General features: G+C 39.9%; 1 protein-coding gene and 1 pseudogene across 2 annotated transcripts in view; both read left to right on the forward strand.

Moving 5' to 3' along the window:
* Positions 1–26,097, forward strand: part of IL13RA1 (interleukin 13 receptor subunit alpha 1) — a 66,595-nt gene that overhangs the window by 31,203 nt on the left and 9,295 nt on the right. The window contains exons 6-10 of the mRNA XM_050776106.1: positions 2,336–2,487; positions 7,815–7,862; positions 8,129–8,261; positions 15,533–15,629; positions 18,130–18,214. Coding sequence (XP_050632063.1) covers positions 2,336–2,487; positions 7,815–7,862; positions 8,129–8,261; positions 15,533–15,629; positions 18,130–18,214 — 515 coding nt within the window. The remainder of the gene's footprint in view (positions 1–2,335; positions 2,488–7,814; positions 7,863–8,128; positions 8,262–15,532; positions 15,630–18,129; positions 18,215–26,097) is intronic.
* LOC126946109 (cell cycle control protein 50B-like) lies at positions 8,270–12,639 on the forward strand (annotated as a pseudogene). The gene has a single exon (XR_007722585.1). The product of XR_007722585.1 is annotated as a cell cycle control protein 50B-like (transcript).

Here is a 26,097-nt window from a genome sequence, read left to right on the forward strand (position 1 = left end):
TGATAACTCATTAATCCATTAATCAGTGAATAGATCAATCCATGAAGGCAGAACCCTCATGACCCAATTATCTCTTAAAGGCCCATCCTCTCCATACTGCCACATTGGGGATGAAGTTTCAACGTGAGTTTGGGAGAAGATAAACATTCAAATCATAGCAGGAATCAGGCCGTCTGACTCTAAGATCTAGTCTCTTGATACTTAAAGAGGATGATGCTCATAATGATCATATATAGTTCCTGAATAATCTGTCTCTTAGAAAAGGCATAGACTGAAGGTAGTGTAATCGGGCGATATTCCAAATATTTAACATTCTGTATGGCATGGGAACTGATCAGTTAGAAAAACCAGTATAGCCATAACTGTGGGTGCCAGCTGCATGTCAGCCTGTTAGAAAGTACCCTCAACTTGAACACAAAATATCTGATTAGGTTCTAACTCCTCCACTTTGGGCAAGGCATATAAACCCCCTTCAAATATTTCCTTATCTGTGAAATGGAATATATAATCTCTATCTAAAAACATTGCCATAAGGTCCAAATGACATAAAGCGTATTAACACATTTTGTAAATTGCTAAAGCAAATTCCATAAGCATAATGGGTTATTTGTTGAAATATCCCAACTGGGAGCTCAGATTCTGGCTAAGATAGTCATAGAAGTGAATTCTAATAGAGTACCAAAGTCAGCTTACTTTGTAGGCCAAGAGAGTGAGGTTGGAGTATTTTGCCCAGTGGGGTAAGCTGAAGCAGAGCCCTTTTCTTTGTTTGGCAGGTTATCTTAAATGACCTTTTAAGGCTTATTTTGCTGTTTTTCTCCCTGGATATTAATGGTGATATAAAGGGAGAAGGAAGATCCTTCTTAAATAGAAGATGATATCTTCAAGTTGTTTTCTGTTAATTACCCATTATCTTCTATTGCTTGGTCTTAAGTATAACTGACTCCTGAAAAAGTAAATTGACCAGGCTAATGCTTTTTAAAAAATAAATTATTTTTTCTTTTTCTGAGACAGGGTCTCTGTTGCCCAGGCTGGAATGCAGTGGTGTGGTCACAGCTCACTGCAGCCTTGACCTCCCGGGCTCAAACTATCCTCCCATCTCAGCCTCCCGAGTACCTGGGACCATAGGCGTGTGCCACCACGCCAGGCTAATTTTTGTATTTTTTGTAGAGACAGAGTTTTGCCATGTTTCCCAGGCTGGTCTCAATCTCCTGAGCTCAAGCGATCTACCCACCTTGGCCTCCCAAAGTGTTTTATTCTTAATTGTGGTTATAAACACATAGCATTAAAATTACCATCATAAACATTTTAAGTGTACAGTTCAGTAGTGTTAAGTATATTCACATTGTTGTGCAGCAGATCTTTAGAACTTGTTCATCTTGCAAAACCGAAACTCTGTTCATTAGACATTAATTTCCCCTCCCCCCCCCCCGCCCTTGGCAACCACCTTTCTACTTGCTGTTTCTATGAATTTGACTACTTAAGATATCTCATAGGAGTGGATTTATATAGTATTTGTCTTTTGTGACTGGTTTGTTTTACCTAGCATAATTTCCTTGAGGTGCATTTATGTTGCAGCGTGTGTCAGAGACTAAGCCAATGTTTTAATGGTGGTCTTTGATTGGCGTTAGTAAGTGACAACTAGGGAAGCCCCTTGTAGCTGGTGCCTTATTACTCATCAGGTGGAAGTACATCTGGATCCAAGCCCTTCTTTATTCTCTATGTTGCATCTAGATGTCCTGATTATACCCTGGCCATTTTCTAACCAGATGCAGGTCAGAGTTCATATCATCTGCTAGATATCCCAAATATGTTCCTTAAATACATTTTACTACGCAGTTTTAAATAAACTTCTTCCATAATTGTGGCTAATCAGAAATTCTAAAACTATATATCTGATCATGAAAGGCCACTAAATGCATTAGCTCTGTTTTGATTTAACTTTATGAACCCTACATATATATGCAGTTGTCTCTCAGTATTTGTGGGGCATTGCTTCCAGGAACTTCCAAGGTACCAAAATCCATGGATGCTCAAGTCCCTGATAAAAAGTAGCATAGTACTTGCATACAACCTATGCACATTTTCTCATATACTTTAAATCATCTCTACATTACTTATAATACCTAATACAATGTAAATGCTATGTAAATAGTTGTTATATTATCTAGGGAATAAATGAGAAGGAAAAAGTCTATACATGTTCAGCACAGATGATATTTTTTAAAAAATATTTTCAGTTCATGGTTGGTTGAATTCATGAATGTGGAATCCATAGACTGTGTGTGTGTATAATCAAACTTTGGAAGCTTACTTGTGTTTTATTTTTGTTTTTCAGTGAAACCTGATCCTCCACATATTAAAAACCTCTCCTTCCACAATGGTGACCTACATGTACAATGGGAGAATCCACAGAATTTTATTAGCAGATGCTTATTTTATGAAGTAGAAGTCAATAACAGCCAAACCGAGACACATAATGTTTTCTCCGTAAGATTTTAAAATTATTGTTTTTATTTGGCTATTTTTCTTTTACTTGAATTTCTTACATTGAAATATCAATGAAACATAGCTCTTACATTTGTCAACTTATGATGATGATGATGGTAATGAAACTTCTTGTCTAAAATAAGGCATGGTGGAAGATTTGAAGATTTATGGTATAATAGTATCAGCTGCAAGTTTCAAGCCATTTATTAATTCATCTGTAAGCCTGTTGAAAAGGCCTATTAAACAGTAATTCATGTGCTCAACACGTTCTTATTAAATGTTCACCATATGCCAAGCACTCTTTTGTGTGCTGGGGTAAGGCAGTGAACGTGACACCTGACAAGTTTTTTTTCTTCATGAATCCTACATAATAGAAAACGTATGTAAATCAGCAAGCTAATTTCAGAGCATGAGTGCTGTGAAGAAAATAAAATGGGCTGATGTAGTAGAGTGACTGGGAGAACCAGAGAGAATATTAGGTAGGGAAATCATCTGAGGTAATGACATTTGAGATGAGACCAGAATGATGAACAGACACTAGCCATGTGAAGATCTGGGTGTAGGGGGTCAGCAGATACAGACTCCGAGGCAAGAATGAGCTTAGCATGTGTGAGAGACCAGAAAGAAGGGTGGGTGGTGTGGTCAAAATGTAGCAGGAAGAGATGTCTAAGCAATAGGCAGACATCAGATCATGCGGACACTTTGGAGGCTCTGATAATACCATTCTGTTTTCTTGGAGTTTGTGGCAACTAAAGTAATCAGATTTGAATAGTCAATATTTGTTGGATTATGTGCCTGTATGCTATTCAGAATCAAATGCAGAACATGCTAATTAGAGGTCCTGTAGGACACTGACCAGAATGTGCTATAATCTCAGGACATCAGTCCAGTTGTTCTGCTTTAGGGTAAAGGTCACAAACTAGGGCCTCACACTTTTTTTGTTTGGAGCACAAAGTCGTGATTTGTTTGTTTCTTTGTTTACTAGATTTGAATTTTTTTGCCCAGATTTTAAATCATAGTACCTTAAGAGTGTATGTCCATAAGATGGCGCCTTAGGACCATGAAGACTACACCACTCACTTGTGTGCTACCTGCCTGGACCCTTTGTGTGTTTGAGCTTTGGAGGTTAGAAGTGAAGTGTTTTATAGTGGCTTTTAAAGGAGCCTAGCATCTCGCACGTGGGTAAATTCCTTGGTCCAGTTGTTTCAGCTTGTCATGGAACTTTCAAAATGCTTGCTAAAATAAGCCAGTGTTGACAGGCTGTAATTCCAACTCCAGAGGGAGTGACCAAGTCCACAGCAGAACAGAACAGCAAATGCTCTTCTGGGCATTTGCATTATGAATCCTTCTGCTGAAATATAATAATCATTATTAGTACCAGAAATTAAGTGCCCCAGGAAATACAGCAAAGGGAAAAAACTAAGGGCTTCCATGTGGAAGGGGGTTGGTGCTTGAATTTACAACAAAAGCAGTTATCAGAAAACTGAAATACACTTGTTTACTCCAGTCTTTACTGTTCTCTCCTTTCTGAAATCCTGAGATGCATGTCTGAAATCCCGAGATAGTATTCATTTTGCCACTCAATTATTTTCTGCTGTTTAACCTATCACATGTATGCATTTTCTCTCCACTGAAAATATAAACTACAGAAAACCAAATGCCACATGTTCTCGCTTATAAGTGGGAGCTGGATGATGAGAACACATGGACACATGGAGGGGAACAACACGTACTGGGGCCTGTGGGGGTATGGCGGGGGAGGGAGAGCATCAGGAAGAACAACTAATGGATACTGGGCTTAATACCTGGGTGATGGGTTGGCATCAGGAAGAACAACTAATGGATACTGGGCTTAATACCTGGGTGATGGGTTGATCTGTGCAGCAAATCACCATGGCACACATTTACTTATGTCACAAACCTGCACTCCCTGCACATGTACCTCAGAATTTAAAAGTTGGTATTTAAAAAAAAAAAAAAGAAAGAAAATATAGACTCCTGTAGGAAAGTCGAGTGCTGTCTACTTTGTGCTGTTCCTGCTACTAAATAGCAGCTAGCATGTATTAAGTGATTACTATGTGCTAGGTATCTTAATAAGCACTGTATCTGAATTGTTTCATTTAATCCTCACAATAATCCTAAGGATCTAGGTCCTGTTATTTTGCCTCCATTTTACAGATAAGAAAACTTAGTTACTCCTAAGGTCACATTTCTAGTAAGTGGTAGAATCAATATTTAACCAAAGTTGTAACTCTAAAACTTAGATTCTTAACCACTAGACACCACCTCAATACTTCCTCTTAACAGCAATAGCTGTCATTCATTAAGTGTTTATGGAGTGCTACAAAGATGCACTTCTATGTGCTTCTTCATACAGTAGCTCATAGCAACCCATGAAATAGAAACTATTTTAACCTATATTTTATTGAAAAACTAAGGCTCAGAGAGGTTAAGTAACTTGCTACAAGCCACACAGCTAATAATTCAGTAACACTTCAAAGTTTGGTTGGTTTCCATGTATTTAACTTTGACCAAGAATACTTAGCATAACATCATGTGCATAATCATCATTTAATATATTATTATTGAATTGAGTTACTTTTTTTTTTTTTTTACAAACTTCTGAACTGAAGAGAACACATACACTATGGAAGTTATCTACCTATATCAGAACTATTTTCTATTTGGAATTAACTCTGTACACTTGAGTTTAATGTTCTCTCTCCTAGCAGATGTAGAATGTCATCAGTTTTTTGTGTGCTCACAGATTTTGAGCTCTGCTGCTTAGAATTTTTTTTTTCCTTTTGGAGGAATTATTTTGTCTGGTGTTACACTTAAGAGGGGGAAGTAAGTGGGAACATGAACTGGTACTATCACATGGGGGCTATGGTTAGAGGTAGCTCATGACAGAATTATGAAGTAAGGAACAACTTGTCTCTGACCACCCCCCACCCCTCAACCTTCCCAGCAAACTATCTTCTGGGTGCCCTGACTTTCCTTCTCTTAGTGGTCTCTGAATAGCCAGTAAACTATGCAGGGGGATTTACATTTGAACAAGAACCTAGAGACCTAAATCTATAGGTTGATTCGCCAAGTTTGCAATTTCTGTATATGGGAGATGGTCCAGGGGAGGAGGGACATCAATTTGCAACTTGATCCCTCAACTGGTAGTTGACGCTTGTGATTCCCCAACAGGTCTACTATTCTAAATGGCCAGTAATAGGGTATACTAGCCCCCTGAGTGGGTTTTTTTTTTTCTCAACCCCTGTATGAAATATTGAAAGGATGTCCCTTCATCATTTGCTTGGCCTCTCAGCTCTTCACACATGCTGGTAGGAACTATTTAGTGAATGACATTGAATGTCAAAAATAATAGCTGTGTGTTCTGGTCTTGGTTCCAAGTTTAAACATCTCTTTGATAGAAGTTGACTATTTAAGCAAACAGATTTTCATGTGTTTTTTACTCCATTTTGGAAATACTTGCATTTAAGGAAATTAGTATTCTCTTTACATTAGACAGCAAGTGACTTTTATTATGTGGAGGAGAATTTTGCATTACACTTTCTTTTCTCCAACCCAGTCACGTTTTATATCTTATACTCTCAACAAGGGACACTGGTTTCTCGCTCCCTGTCTCTTTTTTAGAAGTTTTTATTGAGGTACAATACACAATCAAAATTATACAAATCATAACCTATAGCTCAATGATTTTTCACAAATGATTTTTCACCTATGTAACCAGCACCACAGAAGCCCCCTCATAATCCCCTTCAGTTGCTATCCTCCTGAAGAGCAGCTACTATCCTGGTTTCTAATCCCATAGATTGATTTTGTTGCTACTTTAAAACTTTATATAAATGGAATTATAGAGAACGTACTTTCTTTCCTTTTTTTTTTTTTTCCGAGACAGAGTCTTGCTCTGTCACCCAGGCTGGAGTGCAGTGTGGTGGCACAATCTCAGCTCACTGCAACCTCCGCCTCCCGGGTTCAAGCGATTCTTCTGTCTTAGTGTCCGGAGTAGCTGGGATTACAGGCATGCGCCACCACGCCCGGCTATTTTTTTTTTTTTTTAATTTTTTAGTAGAGACGGGGTTTCACCATATTAGCCAGGCTCCTGGCTCTAGAACTCCTGGCCTCATGTGATCCACCATCCTCAGCCTCCCAAAGTGCTGGGATTACAGGGATGAGCCACTGTGTCTGGCCCAGAATGTACGTTTTTGTGTTTGCCCTTTTTTTCACTCAACATTATGTTTATGAGATTCACCAATGTTGTTTCTTATAGCTGTAGATGGTATGTTCTCATTACATTCATTCCATTGTGTGAATATACCATACTTTATCTATTATCCCATTGATGGACATTTGGATAGTTTCCAATTTGGTTTTATGAATGGAGTTTTTATGAACATTCACATACTTATCTCTTGGTACACATGTGCGTACATTTGTGTGGGGCATTTATATAGGCATACATGGGTCATAAGGTTACATATGATTGTCTCTAACAGATAATAACAGTTTTCCTAGATGGTTGTGTCAGTTTACACTACTAAGCAGAAATTGTGAGTTCTAGATGCTTCATATCCTCTCACAACACTTGTTGTTGTCAGGTAAGTGTGTGTATTGTTATCTTGTGGATTTAATTTGCATTTTTCTCATGACCAGTGATGTTGAACACTTTTTCAGATGTTTATTCACAACTTGCTTATCCTCTTGTAAAGTGCCTGTTCAAGTCTTTTGCCAGTTATTTTTTTAAATTGGGTTTTCTGTCTTTGCCTTATTAGTTAGTAGGGTAAGAAAAAATATATATGCAAGTCCTTTGTCAGAAATTGCAAATATGTTCTCACACTCTATGCACTGCCTGTTTATTTCCCTAATAAGGTGTCATTTGATCAACAAAAGTTTTTAATTTTAATATAGATGACTTTATTTAAAAATTCCCTTTATGGTTAATATGGGAGGTTTTTTTGGTTTTGTTTAAGAAATATTTCCCTTCTTCAAGGTCATTAAGATAGTCTATGTTTTCATCTAAAAGCTTGCTATAGTTATGTATTTATTAATTTATTTTATCTTACACATTTAAATCTGCAGTATATCAGGAACTGATTTTGTGAGTAGTGCGAGGTAGGGGGTCAAGATTCGTTTGTTTTTCCATATGCATATGTAATTGACCCAGCACCATTTATTAAAGGCCAACCTTTTTTCACTGTTCTTGATCATCTTTTAATAGGATAAAAGGAAAGCTTGTTAGAAGTGACTAAGCGATGGAAAATGGGTTTTTAAACATTTAGAACTCATTAGTTTGTTTATTTATTTTTATTTTCAAGGTCCAAGAGGCTAAATGTCAGAATCCAGAATTTGAGAGAAATGTGGAGGTCAGTAAATTCAACATTAACTATTTGGGCTTAGACTTACAGCAGTTGGGGGTGGAGCATAGCATAAATATGAGCTGCTTTGAGAAAAACAAATTACTTTGTTCCATGAGTTATTGCCAATTTTTTTGAAGAGTCAAAAATAATTTGAATTGCAATCCAAGTCTTAATCATAGACAGAATTTGGCAGATAATTATATTATGATTCAATAACAGTGAAAAAGAATAAGCTGGTAATATTCCTTGTGTATTTTTATTTTATGCCTAAGAATACATCTTGTTTCATGGTCCCTGGTGTTCTTCCTGATACTTTGAACACAGTCAGAATAAGAGTCAAAACAAATAAGTTATGCTATGAGGATGACAAACTCTGGAGTAATTGGAGCCAAGAAATGAGTATAGGTAAGAGAACAGAATTTTTATTAAAATGTAAAACATTGATGCATAAAAACTAAGCTGAAGCAGAAAATAGACCGGGGAAAGGGGCTGTCATGCTCTCTTGATGTGAGGAAAAGAGTACTTACAATTGAAATTTATTTTCTTTTTAATCACTTTCAAATCACCCAGGCAGGGTTAATTTACGTATACAGTTTTTTAGAAAACCATAATCCAAATGGTTTTGTGTTCTTCTCTATCTCATTTCCATTTTTATTAACAAACTGAACAAAAATATAGAAAGCAGGCATAGGCTGCACACAGTGACTCACGCCTGTGATCCCAGCACTTTGAGAGGCTGAGGCAGGAGGATCGCTTGAGCCCAGGAGTTGGAGACCAGCCTGAGCAACATGGTGAAACCCCATCTCCACAAAAAATACAAAAATTAACCGGATATAGTGGTGCACGCTTGTGGTCTTGGCTACCCAAGAGGCTGAGATGGGAAGATCTCTTGAGCCTGGGAGGAGGAGGTTGCAGTGAGCCTAGATTGTACCACTGCCCTCCAGCCTGGGTGACAGAGTAAGACCCTGTCTCAATTAAAAAAAAAAAAAAAAAAAAGGCAGGCATAATCAAATCTGCACATTGTACAGTACTAGAGACTGTCCTACAAGTGGTTGGCAGAAACAAGAGTGGAGCCATTTAATAGAGAGAAACCTGTATCTAAGTTTGAAAAAAAAATCATTTATTAATTGAAAGGCTGAGCAAGCTAGGCTCAAGTACTGGACTGGAAAGACCTGTGCTTTATGGATGTGTGTGTGGTGGGGTGGGATACAGGGCTTTATTTGACTGTAAGTGCAATGTGACTCAACATTGTAACCTTAAATGTGTCAAAAAGGCAAATATAATCTTAGGAGTGATAAGTGGAGCACCCGGAAAGGAATGCTGCAGGTTGGGGCACAGAGCTATGGCCACATCAGAATTGTGCAGTATTCCATTCCAAGGCAACACATTAAAGGAGTTGCCTTGGCAGACCAGAATCTATCTTTGAAAGGGTAATCAGGATGTTGAAGAATCTCAAAACTTGGCAAGGAACAATTGGTAAAGTAACTTTGAGGAGTCATGATTGCTGATTTCTAATATTGGAGGTATTGTCAGGTACAAGAAGGAATAGGCTTTACTTTTTATGTCTCCAAGGGGCAACACAGAACCAACTTAAGAACTTTTTAAACAGCTGTATATGAGCCAAACAGGTTGTTGAGGTAGCCAATTCTCTATTAATTGAGAAGCTCAACAAGTTATGTGCCAGGCATGGTTGTATTAGTTTATTTATTGCTGCATAACAAATTACTCCAAAGTTTAATGGCTTAAACCAACATACATTTACCATCTCACAGTTTCGGTAAGTCAGAAGTCAGGAGTCTAGCCACAGCTTAGCTGGAGGTCTCATGAGGTTGTAGTCAGGCTGCAATGAGAACTGAAATCTGTCTGAAGGCTTGACTGGGGACAGAGAATCCATTTCCAAGTTCACTCATACAGTTGTTGGAAAGCCTCAGTACCTCACTGGTTGCTGGATGGAGGCTGTCGCAGGTTAAATTGAATCTCCCAAAAAGATATATTCGTAGGTTTCAACCCCTGGTAAATGTGAATGTAACCTTATTTGGAAATAGGATTTTTGCAGATATAATCAAGTGAGGATGAGGTCATGCTGGATTAAAGTGGACCCTTCATCTAATGCCTAGTGTCCTTATAAAAAGAGCAGCCACACAGAGCACAGAGGCACACAGACACACAGGGAAGAAAGCCATGTGAAGATGGAGGCAGAGATTGCAGAGATGCAGCTACAACCAAGGAACACCAAGGATTCCCAGGAGCTACCAGAAGCTAGGAAGAGGCAAGGAGGGATTCTTCTCTAGAGCCCTCAGAGGGAGCATAGCCCTGCTGACACCTTCATTTTGGACTTCTGCCCTCCAAAACTGTGAGATAATACATTTCTGTTGTTTTAAGCCATTCAATTTGTGGTAATTTGCTTCCCTTAGTTCCTTGCCACTTGGACCTCCCCATAGAGCTAATTCCTGACATGGAAACTGGCTTTCCCAAGTGAGTAATCCAAGCAAGAAACAGTGTGAGAGAACACCTAATATGGGAACCATGGTCTTTTATAATCTAACCTTAGAAATGACATCCCATTACTGCTGCTGTTCCGTTTTTTAGAAGTGAGTCAATTCGTCTAGCCCACGCTCAAGGAGAGGAGATTACACCAGGGTATGAATATCAGGAGGCAGGAATCATGTGGAGAAATCTTAGTGACTACCTAAAACAATGGTGCCAGGCCTTGATGATGCTTTCTAGATGTTCATGACCTAGTGGGAAAAATGAATATGCATGTAGACAAACGACAGTCTATATGTTAGATGTAGCAAGGCAGGCTTTGGAATTGCACAGTGTAACTGGAATTTGAGGCCTGATGCCATTATTTACTAAATCCTTCTGGATGACTTACTAAACCTCTCTGAGCCTTATCTTTCTCATCTGCTTAAATGGGAGATAATGCTATCATTATAGCATATATATGAGATAAGCATGCAAAACCACCCAGTATGGTATCAGACGTATGGTAGGTGCTTATTTAAGAATAATAGTAGTTGTTGTTAGGATTATTTTAGGTATTTTAGTAGTGGTAAGTAACCAGTAAAATATGTAGTCACTGTTAATGAGATGACATATTTAATATAGCATCTTTGTTAATAGTGTTTAAAACTAGTTAAGATCTTCCGATTTACCTGAGCGGGCGGGGAAACCCGCCCCATGAGGATCCCCTGGGCTCGCCCAGTGCACAGGGGAAGCGTCCCGTGGCTGGGCCCCTCTTGGTCAGCCCATGCAGCCGCCATGACCTGGAGCATCACAGCCGGGGGTGCCCACCAGCTCAACACCACCACATTCACGCGGCAGCGCTTCCCCGCCTGGCAACCGCTGCTGTTGGCCAGCATTACGCTGCAGCTCTTCTACGTGGGCCTGGCCTTCTATTACTCCTCCAACAGCATCAAGGAGCTGGAGTACAACTACACTGGCAGCCCGGGCACCAGCAACTGCTCGGTGTGAACTGCAGCTGGCCAGGGCTGTGCGCCACCGCCCACCTGCTCATGCGCCTGGTACTTCTCACTGCCTGAGCTCTTCCAGGGCCCCGTGTACCCCTACTACGTGCTGACCAACTTCTACCAAAACAACCGGTGGTATGGAATGTCCATGACAACGCGCAGCTGAGCAAGCTGCCCAGCACGCTGCACCACCCGGTCAATGAGTGCACCCACCGCGCCGCCTGCCCATTGCGCACCCTGCACCATCATTACCAACAGCCTCTTCAACGACTCCTCCTCGCTGTGACACCAGCGCCGGCCGGCGGGCCCTACGTGGAGGTGCCGCACTACCGCACTGCACCTGCATCGCCTGGTAGACCAACAACTATCCCATCAAGTTCTGCAACCCGCCACTGGTCAACGGCAGCCTGGCACTGGCCTTGCATGGCACGGCACTCCCGCCCAACTGGCACCGGCTGGTCTACGACGAGCTCAGCCCCATCCCCAACAACACCGGCTTCATCAACCAAGACTTCGTGGTGTGGATGCACATAGCAGCGCTGCCCTCATTCCGCAAGCTGTATGCGGACATCCACCAGGGCAACTACTCAGCTGGGCTACTACGGGGTGTCTACTGTGTCAACATCACCTACAACTAACTACCTGATGCGTGCATTTGGCGGCCACAAGCTCCGCATCTTCAGCAGCATCTTGTGGATGGGTGGCAGGAACCCCTTCCTGGGCATCGCCTACCTGATCATCAGCTTCCTCTGCATCCTCACCGGCTTTGTCATGCTGATCATCTACATTTGCTACCAGGACCAACCAGAACGATGACGACAATGGGGAGGAGGGGTGATTCCAGCTTTCCAATGACCCTTCCTGCTTCTTGCCAAAACTGTTGCAAGCTTCTTTCAGCCTCCCCCCTTTGCCCCTCATCCTATTCCAACTTCTCCTCACTTTTCCTCCCTTTGTGAATGAGGGTACCAGAGGAGGGAATTACCCGCTTACTCTTGGGGGCTGCTAAACCTTGTTGCCTGGTGGTGGAGGGTTGACTGCAGAGTGAAACATCCTTGCAAACTCTCCCCACCTCCTTCATCATACTGAGTTGCCATGTTAGGTTCTCCAAGTCAGAGAGTGGAAAGGATCCCTATAGAGACTCATTTTCAACCCCTACCAGAGGAAGAGATTGAGAGACCTAGCAACATGAAATAACTCAGTCAAGATCAGGCAGCTGGCAAGTGGTTCCTGACGCTAAGGCTAAAGCTTTTCCCACTACAGTACAGTGGTTTTCTTTCCTTTGTGGGGTGGGTGGGTTGGGATGGAGAGAGACCCACAAACTGTCTGCAGAGGCATGGAGGGGTGTGGGAGAACATATTTGTTAAATATGCAGATAGATGAGGAGTCACCAACCCGAGATTCTGACACAATAATGCTGGGGTGAGATGCTTGAAACTGTGTTTTAACAAACTCCTCTGGAGATTCTCGTATTCTCTCAAATTTGGAAATCACTACCCTGAACCAGGTTGGGCCTGAAGCAGTCACCTGAGTCCAGTTTTTCAGATAGTAATTTGTTCCCAGGGACAGTGACACCATAATGTTGCAGGTTTGGTCTGGCACTCTGCCTTAAATGACCTGTGTACGCTCTAATGACTTGTGGAATGAATTTTTTAAAAATCACTATCTCTGGGCTGGGTGCTGTGGCTCATGCCTGTAATCCCATCACTTTGGGAGGCTGAGGTGGGTGGATTACTTGAGGTCAGGAGTTCAAGACCACTCTGACCAACATGGTGAAACCTTGTCTCTACTGAAATATAAAAATAAGCTGGGCATGGTGGCAGACGCCTGTGGTTCTAGCTCCCGGGAGGCTGAGGCAGGAGAATCGCTTGAACCTGGGAGGCGGAAGTTGCCGTGAGCCGAGATTGCGCCCCTGCACTCCAGCCTGGGAGACAGAGTGAGACTGACTGTGTCTCAAAAAAATTAAATTAAAAAAAATCACTATCTCTGGAAAACTAGTTGGTGTACAGATTTGTAGGACAGGGTTTGTGTTGATTTATTTGATATTTTAGTATAAGCAAACAGGCAAACTTTACCAGATCCTGTGTAGAAACTTGAAAATGTGAGGCCAGTTTGTACATTTCAGAGGGAACTGTAGAATCAGATAGCTGGAAGGGATCTCTGAGGGAAAGTACTTTCCCTAGTCACATCTGTGTCTCCTGGCTCAGTCTTCTTCATCATTTAATTTGTGTGTTTGGGTGTGTGCACGCGCGCATGTGCGCACTTACAAAGGGCTTCATTCATACCTTTTCTCTTGGATCTGGAAAAAAATTTTTATGTTTTCCAATGAGATACGTTTGTAGTAATCATATTTGAATCAATACTAAGGCATATATAGTTTTATATGTAAACTAGAATCTTAAAATTATTTGAATCTTTGAGATAATGTTAAAAGTCTTAGCTAAAATCATTCCATTGATTTTATCAATTGACTAATATCAATGTTTAAAGTTATTCTAAGAAGGAATATTTTTATTTAAAAAAATCTTTCATGGCAAAATAGCTTAAAAGAACTTTTAAAAAAACCCTTTGTGATATGTTACCAGTTTATTTGCTAAAAGCAGTTATTTGGTATTTGTCAGACAGAATTATTCAGTGCCTGCTGTCTATTATAACTATTTTCCAGTTACTACTAATTCGTTTATACTCCTTCCTTCAAAGCAGTGCAAGATCTTGAAGTTGTTTTTTTTTTTTAATCAGTTAAGAAATATCGAATTGTGGCCGGGCGCGGTGGCTCAAGCCTGTAATCCCAGCACTTTGGGAGGCCGAGGCGGGCGGATCACAAGGTCAGGAGATCGAGACCACAGTGAAACCCCGTCTCTACTAAAAATACAAAAAAAAAAAAAAAAAAAAAAAAAGCCGGGCGCGGTGGCGGGCGCCTGTAGTCCCAGCTACTCAGGAGGCTGAGGCAGGAGAATGGCAGGAACCCGGGAGGCGGAGCTTGCAGTGAGCCGAGATCGCGCCACTGCACTCCAGCCTGGGCAACAGCGTGAGACTCCGTCTCAAAAAAAAAAAAAAAAAAAAAAAAAAAAAAAAAAAAAAAAAAAAAGAAATATCGAATTGTATTGAATAGTTTACATAGTTTAGTCTGTTCTAGTTCTTTGAAAGTTACTGAACAATGGACAATGTGCATGTCACTGACATCTGTCTCAGATCTTCTGGGACAATCATGATTTAAGACATTCTATGCCATTATTACATATGCCAAAAAAAACTTGGATAATTCCAATGTGTTGGCTTTCCAACTTCTGAACACTACATAATTTTACTATCAGTTTTTGAATAGTGATTTTAGGCTATGAAAACATTATTATATGTACATAGAGAAATTTTTATTTGTTATGAATGTTTGAGCTCACTAGCCCAGCCCTCCTCTATTTTGAATAAGAGAGTTTACTACATTTTTTTACTATGTAGTTGAAAACAACATGTATTTTGTCATTTTTAGAATGGTTAGTCTATTTCTATAAAATTTTAAATGAGGCTGGGCACAGTAACTCATACCTGTAATCCCAGCACTTTGTGAGGCCGAGGCGGGCAGATCACTTGAGGTCAAGAGTTTGAGACCAGCCTGGCCAAAATAGGGAAACCCCATCTCTACTAAAAATACAAAAATTAACTAGGTGTGGTGGTGTGCACCTGTAGTCCCAGCTACTCGGGAGACTGAGGCAGGAGAATCGCTTGAACCGTGGAGGCAAAGGTTGCAGTGAGCTGAGATTGTGCCACTGCACTCCAGCCTGGGTGACAGAGTGAGAGACTCTGTCTCAAAAAAACCAAAACAAACAAACAAAAGTTTAAATGAGACCATCAATTTTAAGGGATTCTGATTCAGATTAAATTAATCAATATGGTTCCAGGCCCTAGTCTCTGAGTTTTTGAAAGAGAATAAAGCTTATATTTGTCTTTTTAAAAATATCCTGATTTCAGGTAATCTTTTAGGTATTTGTTCACCCAGGGAAGTTCAGGCACCAGAGGAGGACTTTTTTTTTTTTTTTTTTAAACTATTAATTTAACAGAAGATAAGATAATTGAAGAGTTTGGGAAAATAGGTTGGGGGAGGGAGCAGAAATATTTGTGATCTTACTAGCTAATGGAATTGCTGCTTGGTTTATTACTAAAAGAGTTTTATTTCTCAAGTCTTTCTTCTGTTTGCTTTTCATTCTCCAGGTAAGAAGCGCAATTCCACACTCTACATAACCATGTTACTCATTGTTCCAGTCATCGTTGCAGGTGCAATCATAGTACTTCTGCTTTACCTAAAAAGGTAAGGTAGCTGCCCAGGCAGGTTTTGCAGTTTCTGATAGCCTGTTTGCTATGGTTATTACTCTTAGTGCTTGTGTTTTATGTCTGCCCAGTATATAAGAAGCATGTTGCCTGTAAGTAGCTTTTGGGAGCATGACATGACAAGGAAGTATTACTGTGCCCACTTTCTTTTCCTTTTCTTTTTTCTTTTCTTTTCTCTTCTTTCTTTTCTTTTTTTTTTTTTTTTTTTTTTTTCCTGAGATGGAGTCTCTGTTGCCCAGGCTGGAGTGCAGTGCGGTGGTGTGATCTTGGCTCACTGCAGCCTCCGCCTCCTGGGTTCAAGCAATTCTGCTGCCTCAGCCTCCCGAGTAGCTGGGATTAGAGGTGCCCACCATCATGCCCGGCTAATTTTTTGTGTTTTTAGTAGACAGGGTTTCACCATGTTGGCCAGACTGGTCTCAAATTTCTGACCTCAAGTGATCCACCCTCCTCAGCCTCCCAAAGTGCTGGTATTACAGGCATGAGCCACTACACCTGGCCACTATGCCCACTTTCTAATGAAAAATGCGTTGGATTAGTTTTCCAGGGCTCCCTGCTCAAGCATGGCTCCCTTTGCATGTGTTTAGGATTGTTGAATAGGTCCTATGTTCACTTAATATTCTTTCAAATACCTAATCTATCAAGTTAGTCAGTAGTTCTTGGAATGAAGTTTTAGAAATGGAGACCATTACTAATAAAATGACTGTCTAGTATTAATACAAAGCAGGCTACTACTTAATATTGTGGGAAAGAGAACTTCATCAAGTTGTCATGAATGTATGGTATCCATTCCTTGAGAAGGTATTATTTTCTCTATCTCATTATAGGACTGTTATTTGCTCTTGCAGTAAATAACTAAGGTTGGAATAAGGTTATTAAGCTAGATCCAGAACCAATATTTTATCATTATTTCAACATTGATTCAACATATATATATATTTTTTGAGTGCCTAATTGTGAACCAGGCAGTGTTCTAAGTGCTAAAGTTACAGCAGTAAACAGGACAAAGTCCCCATTTGCATTCTAGAGGGAAAGATACACACACGCACATACACACAGACACACAAAATAAATAACAAATACTATGATTTCACATAGAAGTATAAGTGACAGTACCGGGGTACGGCTAGGGAGGTGCATTTTACGTAGGATGGCCAGAAGACTCCTCTCTGAGGAAGTGACATTTGAGGAGAGACTCCCAATAATGTAAAGGAGTGAGTCATTCAGATATTCAAGGAAGGAGCACTCCAGGCCATGGGAACAGCAAATGCCAAGTCCCCAAGGCTGAAATGCACTTGGTTTGTTTGGCTGGAGTGGAGAGTGCAAGGTGGAGAGTAGCAGCGAGTGAGGACAGAGGTTGGCCAACCAGATCACACAGGCCATGGCAAGGAACTGCGATTTTATTCTAAGCATGATGAGGAGCATTGGAGAGTTTTGAGCAGAGTTGGCACATGATCTGAATTACTGTCATAAAGATCATTGTAGTTGCTGAGTGAAGAACTGACTTGGGCAAAAGTGGAGGCAGATGGAGTAGTTCAGAGGAATTGCAGTGTTTTGGCAGAAAGATGAGGATAACCTATACTATGGGGTTAGCAATGGAGATAGCAAGAAGTGGTCAGAAATAGTATATATTTTGAGAGTAGAATTGATAAGACTTGCTGATAGCTGCCTGTCTGTGGAGGTATGAGGGTAATTGAGGATTCAGAGATACCTCTTAGATTTTTGGCTTGAGCAACTGAGTGAATGCTGGTGCCATTTACTGAGACAGAGAAGACTGTGAGGAAAGCTGGGTTTGAGGAAAGATAAGGACTTCAGTTTTGCACATGTTAAGTTTGAGATGCTTATTAGATATCCAAATAAAGATGTTAAATAAGCGATTGTGTGCATGAATCTGGAGTTGAAGGGAGAGGCCTGGGCTGGAAATCTAATTTTGGGAATCCTCGGCATGTGAATGGATTTAAAGCCCAAAGACTGAAGGGAGTGCTCATAAAGTGAATGAGATAGACAAGAAGACAAAAGACTGAATCCTGGGGGCACATCCATGGACACTCACTGGGAGATGGAGGCAAGCCCATTAAAGGGTGCTATAAGATTGGAAAATGGAGAAAAGTTGGAAGAAAAAAGAAACAGGAATGTATCCTGTTCTCAGAAGATTATTTTTTTTTTTCAAAATTATACACAGCAAGTGCCCATCTGGTCTATTAAAAGTAGAGCAGCATTATTATTTAGATGATAGGGTATAAGTAATTCACTTATTCTGATGGCCCCTGTGCTCCACCTATGGGCAAGAGTGGAACTTAATGACCTTAGAACATTGATTTTTGTGTACCCTATTTTAGAAATTTCTTCACAACTGCCTTGTCAATAAAGATGACTTGTGTACCATGTCTTTTGTCTGTGCCTTCTTTTAATATGGTGGTATTTATGTGGGACACTGCTATGGACTGGAAGGTTTGAATCAAAATGTCTCTGTTTTCTTAAAGGCTCAAGATCATTATATTCCCTCCAATTCCTGATCCTGGCAAGATTTTTAAAGAAATGTTTGGAGACCAGAATGATGATACTCTGGTAAGAACAGATTTCATGGGGCTTAAAATTGTTTTGTTTTGTTTTGTTTTGTTTTGGAAGCTATGGGATTTTAAAAAAATGTGGTAAAGTATCCATAACATAAAATTTATTATTTTAAGCATTTTTAAGTATACAGGCTGGGTATGGTGGCTCACGCCTGTAATCCCAACACTTTGGGAGGCTGAGGCAGGAGGATCACTTGAGGCCAGCAGTTTGAGACCAGCCTGGACAGCATGCCACTGCACCCAGCTAATTTCTGTATTTTTTTGCAAGATCCTGTTTCTACAAAATATATAAAAATTAGCCGGGTGCAGCAGCATGCATCTGTAGTCCCAGCTACTTAGGAGATTGAGGTGGGAGGATCCCTTGAGCCCAGGAGTTCAAGATTGCAGTGAGCCATGATCATGCCACTGCATTCCAGCCTGAGTGACAGAGCGAGACTCTCTTAAAAAAAAAAAAAAAAAAAAAAGAGTATACAGTTTAGTGTCATTAAATGCATTTGTAAGTTGTGCAACCATCACCACTATCTCTTTCCAGAACTTTTTCGTCATCCCAAATAGAAACTGTGCCTGTTAAACAATAATTCCCCATCCCCTCATTCCTCCCACCCCTGGTAGCCTCTATTCTACTTTTTGTCTCTATGAATTGAATATTCTAGATACCTCCTATATTTGTCCTTTTGTGTCTGGCTTATTTCATTTACCATAATGTTTTTAAGGTTCATTCATGTTGTAGCATGTATCAGAATTTCATTTTGAAATTGGTTCTTCTAAAGTACAATTTATTTTTAGAAATTTGAAGAAGAGCTGATTTAAAATATAGTATCTGAGGCCATGCATACCAGTGAAGAAGTCTTCAGAATACTTTGCTCATCTTATATGACTGGACTCCATTCTCTCTCTGGTTAGGGGACATATTTTATCAAAACATGCAGGAGGGAGGGCCTCCTTTATAAAGCTAGCCTAATGAGCAGGCCTTCTGACTCTTGGATAATTTAAAAAACTTGATGTGGGGATATATAAACATAGGGTAAGCAATTGAAATGCATTGTGTTCATGTTGTTTCTTGGAAGGCTAGACTCCAGAGACATAGAAATGGAGCAGCCCTACCCCAACTGTTATAGTTGGTTTCCTGCAGACTCTCATGCTAGAATTTGTGGCTAGAAAACTTAAGACATTATGGGAACAAAAGGGTTTGAGGCTTCTGTGATAAATCCAACTAAAGTTAGATTTCAACTTTATCATCCACCCTACTGAAATAATAAAAACACTAAGTGAAATAAATATTATTATCATTATGTATATCTTAAAGGAATAATAACAAGCATAGGGCAGTTAATTTAGGGAAGTAGTACTGCATAGTAGATAATAGCCTGGTTTCTGGAGTCAGATTGTCTGGATTCATATCCCTGCTGTGTCATTTACCATCTTTTTGACCTTGGATAATTTTCTTAGCTTCTCTGTGACTCAATTTTTTCATTAGTAAAACGGAGGTAACAATAGCACCTGCCTCATAGTGTTGTTATGTGGATTAAATTAATTTAATACCCAACAGGTGATTAAATGGAAACTGCTTAGCCTACCTGGTACATAGTAAGTGCTTAATAAGTGTTAGTGATTAGTATTACTATTGATGATAATTTATTTTTATCTTTAATTCCCAAATAATTATTGTAATAATGGGCAATTCTCAATGGTAGTGATGATATTTGGTTAGGGAAGGAAGGCAGAGAGGCATATATGCTATCAGAGGAGGATTCATTTGGATCACTTTTTCACCAGGTCATCTTCACAGACAGTAGATAACTCTGCCAGACCCTGGGAGTCAGGGCATGTAGATCCAGAAGTTAGGTACCTGATAAGGACATTGTATGCCGTATCTGGAGCGAGTATGATAACTATGGTTCTCCAACTTTAGTTGAGTCACAATCAACTGGAGTGCTTATAAGAAATACAGATTTCTGGACCCTACTTCCAATCCCCTGACCTGACCTGATTTGGCAGGTCAGGGACGAGTTCTAGGACTCTGCATATTTAACAGGAGCCCGCAGATGATCCATGTCCCGCTAAGAGAGTCTGTAGACCACACTTTGAAAATCACTGATAAAGATATTTACCCCTGTCTCTTACGTCATTTCACCAGCTGTGATAGATGCTGGAGGTTGGGAATTGTACTCTAACAACTTTAACCAGCTATCGAAAGTCTGCTATGTGTCAGACTATTATGTATTAAGTGCTTTGCCTATATTACCTTATTGAATCTTCATAACCACCCTGTGGAGAAGATGCTGTTGGTATTATTTTACAGATGAGGAAATGGAGCCCCAATGAGGTTAAACAATTTAGTTGCAGTCACACAGCTAGTTGGTGGTAAGGTAGAATTTGACCCAGGGCTGTCTTATGCTAGACTTCTCTTGGTCTTTCTACTAGGCTGCATTGCCTCTTGTAAGATAGAATGCCTGTCCTGAAGAACCTCACCATCTTCTAAGACGTCTGTATGACAGAAGTAGAGGGTTGGGATAGGGGATTTCTGAGAAAAAGATTTGGGGTTATATTATGAATAGCTTTAAATGGGAAGATATTGGCATGTCTTGTGTGTATTAATGGCACTTTTCATGCACTGCTGCTGGTGGGCCTGTAAAATGATAGATATCCTTTCTGGAGGGCAAACTGGTAAAATGTAACAGGAATCTTTGAGCCTATGATTATACTTTTGGGACCAATTTTGAGGAAATAATCCAACAGTGGCACAAGAGTGGTCAATGCAGCATTTGCTTTTAACATGAAAAATTAGAAGCCAGTGAAACATAACAATTGAGAATTAGTTTAAAAAAATTAAAATTAGGTTTTCAAGGCATTTAATGTTATAACAAAATACTCAAGATACAGGAGTAAGAAACAGACTATAAACATGTGTATTACAATCATAATTTTTATTAAAAATGCTTTAATATATACATAGAATGAGGGGAAGGAAATGGGTCTGAATGAATGATCATTTCTAGGCAAAGGGATTGTGGGTAACTGATATTATTCTCTCTCTACCTTTCTAAAATTTCCAGATTGCCTATAGTGAGCATGTACTACTTTTATAATAAAAGAAACCCTGTACAAGTCATTAAGGGAAAAAGAAAATACTGTAGTCATCCAGGTCTGAGAGATAATAGGGACTTGAACTTAGGAGGTAGCAGAGGAGATTGACGTAAGAGACATTATTAAAGGAAATCAACTCATTATGATTTGGTGAGTCTGTGTGGGTGATGAGAGGTAGGGAGAGTAAAAAATAATTTCAAGTTTTCAAGTCTGAGTAATAGAGTGAATGATGGTAACACTGACAGCAAAATCAGATCAATTATCTTTCTCAGAGATGGGAAAATTGCTTTTTTCAATTTGCTGTCTAGAGGATAATATGTTGTTTCTGTCCCGATGAGTCAGATAATTCTGTAATTTGGTGACGCAGGTATACTGACAATATGGGCCATTAAAAGCACAAGGTATTTTTGTTTTGTCCATTGCAGACCATTAAACAAAATCAGTTCTTTAAAACTAAAAGTATAATAAAAATTCCAGAGATGGGGAAGGGTAAGAGAACAAATTTTTATGTCTGCTTTTAACCAAATGGCATATGCTGCATATTCTTTTACTTCTAGCATCATTGAATTATTGAATGAACATAGCCCTAGAGGTCATCTAATGAGGTGGATGTTGACATGTTTAACTATTTCCCTTTAATTATAAATGTTCAAAACTCGAGATTCTCACTCATCTCCCGAGATGGGGACATTAGGAGCCACAGAGAAGTTTCTTAAGGACTGTCACTGTTTTAAGCCAATCTTGTATTGCTATAAAGACATACCTGAAACTGGGTAATTTATAAATGAAAGAGGTTTAATTAGCTCATGGTTCTGCAGGCTTCAAAGGAACTGTGGTGCCAGCATCTGCTTCTGGTGAGTACCTCAGGAAGCTTACAGTCATGGTGGAAAGTGAAAGGGGAGCAGGCATCTCACGTGGTGAGAGTGGGAACAAGAGGGGGTGGGAGGTGCCATACACTTTTAAACAAACAGCTCTCATGAGAACTCACTGCTGTGATGACAGCACTAAGCCATGAGGGATCCATCCCTATCACCCAAACACTTCCCACCAGGCCACACTTCCAACGGTGGGGATTACAATTCAGTATGAAATTTGACAGGGACATATATCCAAACTCTATCAGTCACATAGAGAGGCAACTGCAAAACCTGGACTAGAACCCATATAGCCCAAAGTTACCAACTTCCAATCCAAATAAATAATCTTTGTTCTTTTTTAAACACTCTTTTCTTCCACACTGCACCATTAGTAGTTGTTCTTATAGGACAACTTTTTAGTTATGGCCATAAATAAATTAAATCTTCAGTATAGTTTTCCTTAAAGTTACTCGTGTTTTGATGATGTTTTGTTCATTACTGTAGTAACGTTTTGGCCAACAGCATTTCTTTCTGTTGCTTTGCTATTTGCCTTTTCCTTATGACTAATTGGGCTGTTGGCCATATTGAGGGGAGGTAAGGGGAGTTGCAGAGGGAATTGCTTCTCCTCTCTATCTGCATTTCTTTTATCCATAAAAAAAAAACTATTCTCCCCCTGCTTCTTGGAAACCAATTCTTATTTTCAGCATTGTGCCATTTTTATATTCCTGATCAGAAAGGAGCTTTTTAAAACATGGGGATAACATCCAAATACTGCTGATTATTATTTTTTTACTTCAGTGTGTATCTTTTTTTCTTTTTGGAGATGGAGTCTCATTCTGTCACCCAGGCTGGAGTGCAGTGGCAGGATCTCGGCTCACTGCAGACTTCGCCTCCCAGGTTCAAGTGATTCTCCTGCCTCAGCCTCCCGAGTAGCTGGGACTACAGGTGGTGCCACCATGCCTGGCTAATTTTTGTATTTTTAGTAGAAATGGGGTTTTGCCATGTTAGCCAGGCTAGTCTCAAACTCCTGACCTCAGGTGATCCGCCTGCCTTGGCCTCCCAAAGTGCTGGGATTACAGGCGTGAGCCACCATGCCCAGCCTCAGTGTTTATCTTTAAAAACTAAGAATGCTTTCCTACATAGTCAAAATAGCATCACTGTACTTTAAAAATTATTAATTCCTTAATTTCATCTAATACTCAGTCCATATTCAAGTATTTCCAACTGCCCAAATTGTCAGGAGACAGATATTATCCAGTCGTCTCACCACTGACCACTAACACAGTGGTTGAGATTGACCACTATATTTAAGGTGATAATAGCATGTCCCCTCCTGCCATCTGCACTTATTTCCCCTGTTGCTTCAACACAGATAATCTGTGTAGTGTTATGCTAGCACCTTGTCAAGTCTTCGGCTAATGCTTTTTACATCAGTTGATATCATTGCTTGAATCAGTAATTTCCTTAGGGGTTGGGTTGAATATTACAATTTTTCTCTTTCTGTCATTTCTACATTTACTTTTGTTTGTTTGTTTGTTTTGAGACAGGATCTTGCTCTGTCACTGGGGCTGGAGGGCAGTGATGCAACCTCTGCTCACTGTAGCCTCAACCTCCTGAGCTCAAGCAATTTTCCTGCCTCAGCCTCCTGAATAGCTGGGACTATAGTCATGTGCCACCACACTCAGCTAATTTTTAAATTTCTTTTGTAGAGATGAGGTCTCACTATGTTGCCCAAGCTGATCTCCAATTTCTAGGCTCAAGCGATCCTCCTCAGCCTCCCAAAGTGCTGGGACTACAGGCATGAGTCACCATGCCTGGCCCATTTCTACACTTATCAGCTGGCACTTATCTATAAAGTGCTGCTTTCAGTCATCAACTGAGCTCTTTAGTTGTTCTGAAATTTAGTTCCTACTAAAAAGACAAGATGCATATTTAATTATTTCCCTTTGTCAATTTTTAAGGTGAGGAGTTAGATTAATAGACACCTCAGATAGTACCAAGTTGTTCCTCTCCATACCACCACATTCAACTTGTTTTATTGTTTTTTTTTTTTGAGACAGGATCTCACTGTGTTGCCCAGGCTGGAGTGCAGTGGTGCGATCATGGTTCACTACAGCCTCAACCTCCTGGGCTGAAGTGATCTTCTCACCTCAGCCTCCCAAGTAGCTGGGACTACAGGCGTGCACCACCACGGCCAGCTATTTTTTGTTTGTTTGTTTGTTTGTTTTTTGTAGAGATGGGGTTTTGCCATGTCTCCCAGGCTAGTCTGAAACTCCTGGGCTCAAAAGATCTGCCTGCCTTGGCCTCCCAAAGTTCTGGGATTACAGGCATGAGCTACCATGCCGAGCCTCAACTTGTTCTTTTTCAAGTTGCAATGATTTTAAGGTGTGGAGATCTACAATTCATTTTGTATAATTTTCTGTTTTGAATGGTAATCTAAAGACTGGGGCATGAAATAGGTAGACTTGTATACCAAGGCCAGTGTTTTTGCATGGGGCTAAGGTACATGAAGCTGTCTTCACTTCTATAGGCAATCCACTCTGGAAAACATCTTTTCCAAATCTTGAAAGTAATCTTAAATTGAGACTTGATGTTTCGTTGTACTACCAAATTTATGCCTTTAAAATGTAAAAGCCTATATAACATGCTGTTTTTCTGGGCTCAGATAATTACCAACTGAAAACCAGTTGTGTAAGCCCCCTAATCACTGATTTTCTTCATCTATGATGTTTTTCATCTTTGGCCATTACTCTGTTGTTGATTACTTTGTTTTTAAAATTGGCAGTAAGGATTGAATTTTGGACTGGTAATTGTGTGGATTTATTTTTTCCTACAAGTGGTTCAAAGGGTTTTAAAATTAGACAGGTGTATAATTCACATAATTGAATAGCAGGAAAGAGCCATTGCATTTATTTCTTTTACCTCACATGGACATATTCATAGAAGCAGTACTCAGGAAAAGGCCACTGTGTTGATAAAGGGTGGAAATGAGAGTAATTCCAATTTTGGGGATGAAAAAAGGCAATCAGAAAGATTAATGTATTCTGAAAAGCCCCTTCTGTTGTAGTGTTCACCTCATTAAAACAAATTGCTTTTTTCTTGTTCAGCACAGCCAAGTGTTGGGTCTAATGCCCAGAAGCAAAAGTGTAATTTTCAGGGTGCATTTTTAATAGTTATACAGTTTTAATTTATGAAAAATCCATGTCACACACACACACACATATATATATATATACTTCACCACTATACTTTCATGCATTTTTTAACTTTTTTTTTTTTTTCCTGATCACTTGGGAGGCTGAGGCAAGCGAATCACCTGAGGTCAGGAGTTCGAGACCAACCTGGCCAACATGGCGAAACCTCGTCTACTAAAAATACAAAATTAGCCGGGCACGGTGATGCGTGCCTGTAGTCCCAGCTACTTGGGAGGCTGAGGCAGGAGAATTGCTTGAGCCCGGGAGGCAGAGGTTGCAATGAACCGAGATTGAGCCACTGCACTCCAGCCTGGGCAACAAGAATGAGACTCCATCTCAAAAAAAAAAAAAAAAAAAAAAAAAATATATATATATATATATATATATATAGCAATATACATTTAGTATAGACAAATTAGAACTAGAGATAATCAAGAGAGAAAAACAAAATCACTCTTAATCCTGTCATCCAGATAAAACTATCTTTAATGATATGTGAACAACATAGGGAAACTGAAATATCTTTAGTAATAAATGGAGTAATAGCAACCACAATAACAATAGGTCATACTTACGGAACCTTTACTATATGTCTTAATAACACTGTCATCTTTTTTTTTTTTTTTTTTTTTTTTTTTTTTTTTTTTGAGACGGAGTCTCGCTCTGCCGCCCAGGCTGGAGTGCAGTGGCCGGATCTCAGCTCACTGCAGGCTCCGCCTCCCGGGTTCACGCAATTCTCC

Source organism: Macaca thibetana, chromosome X (genome assembly GCF_024542745.1).
Source record: "Macaca thibetana thibetana isolate TM-01 chromosome X, ASM2454274v1, whole genome shotgun sequence".
NCBI lineage: Eukaryota > Metazoa > Chordata > Mammalia > Primates > Cercopithecidae > Macaca > Macaca thibetana.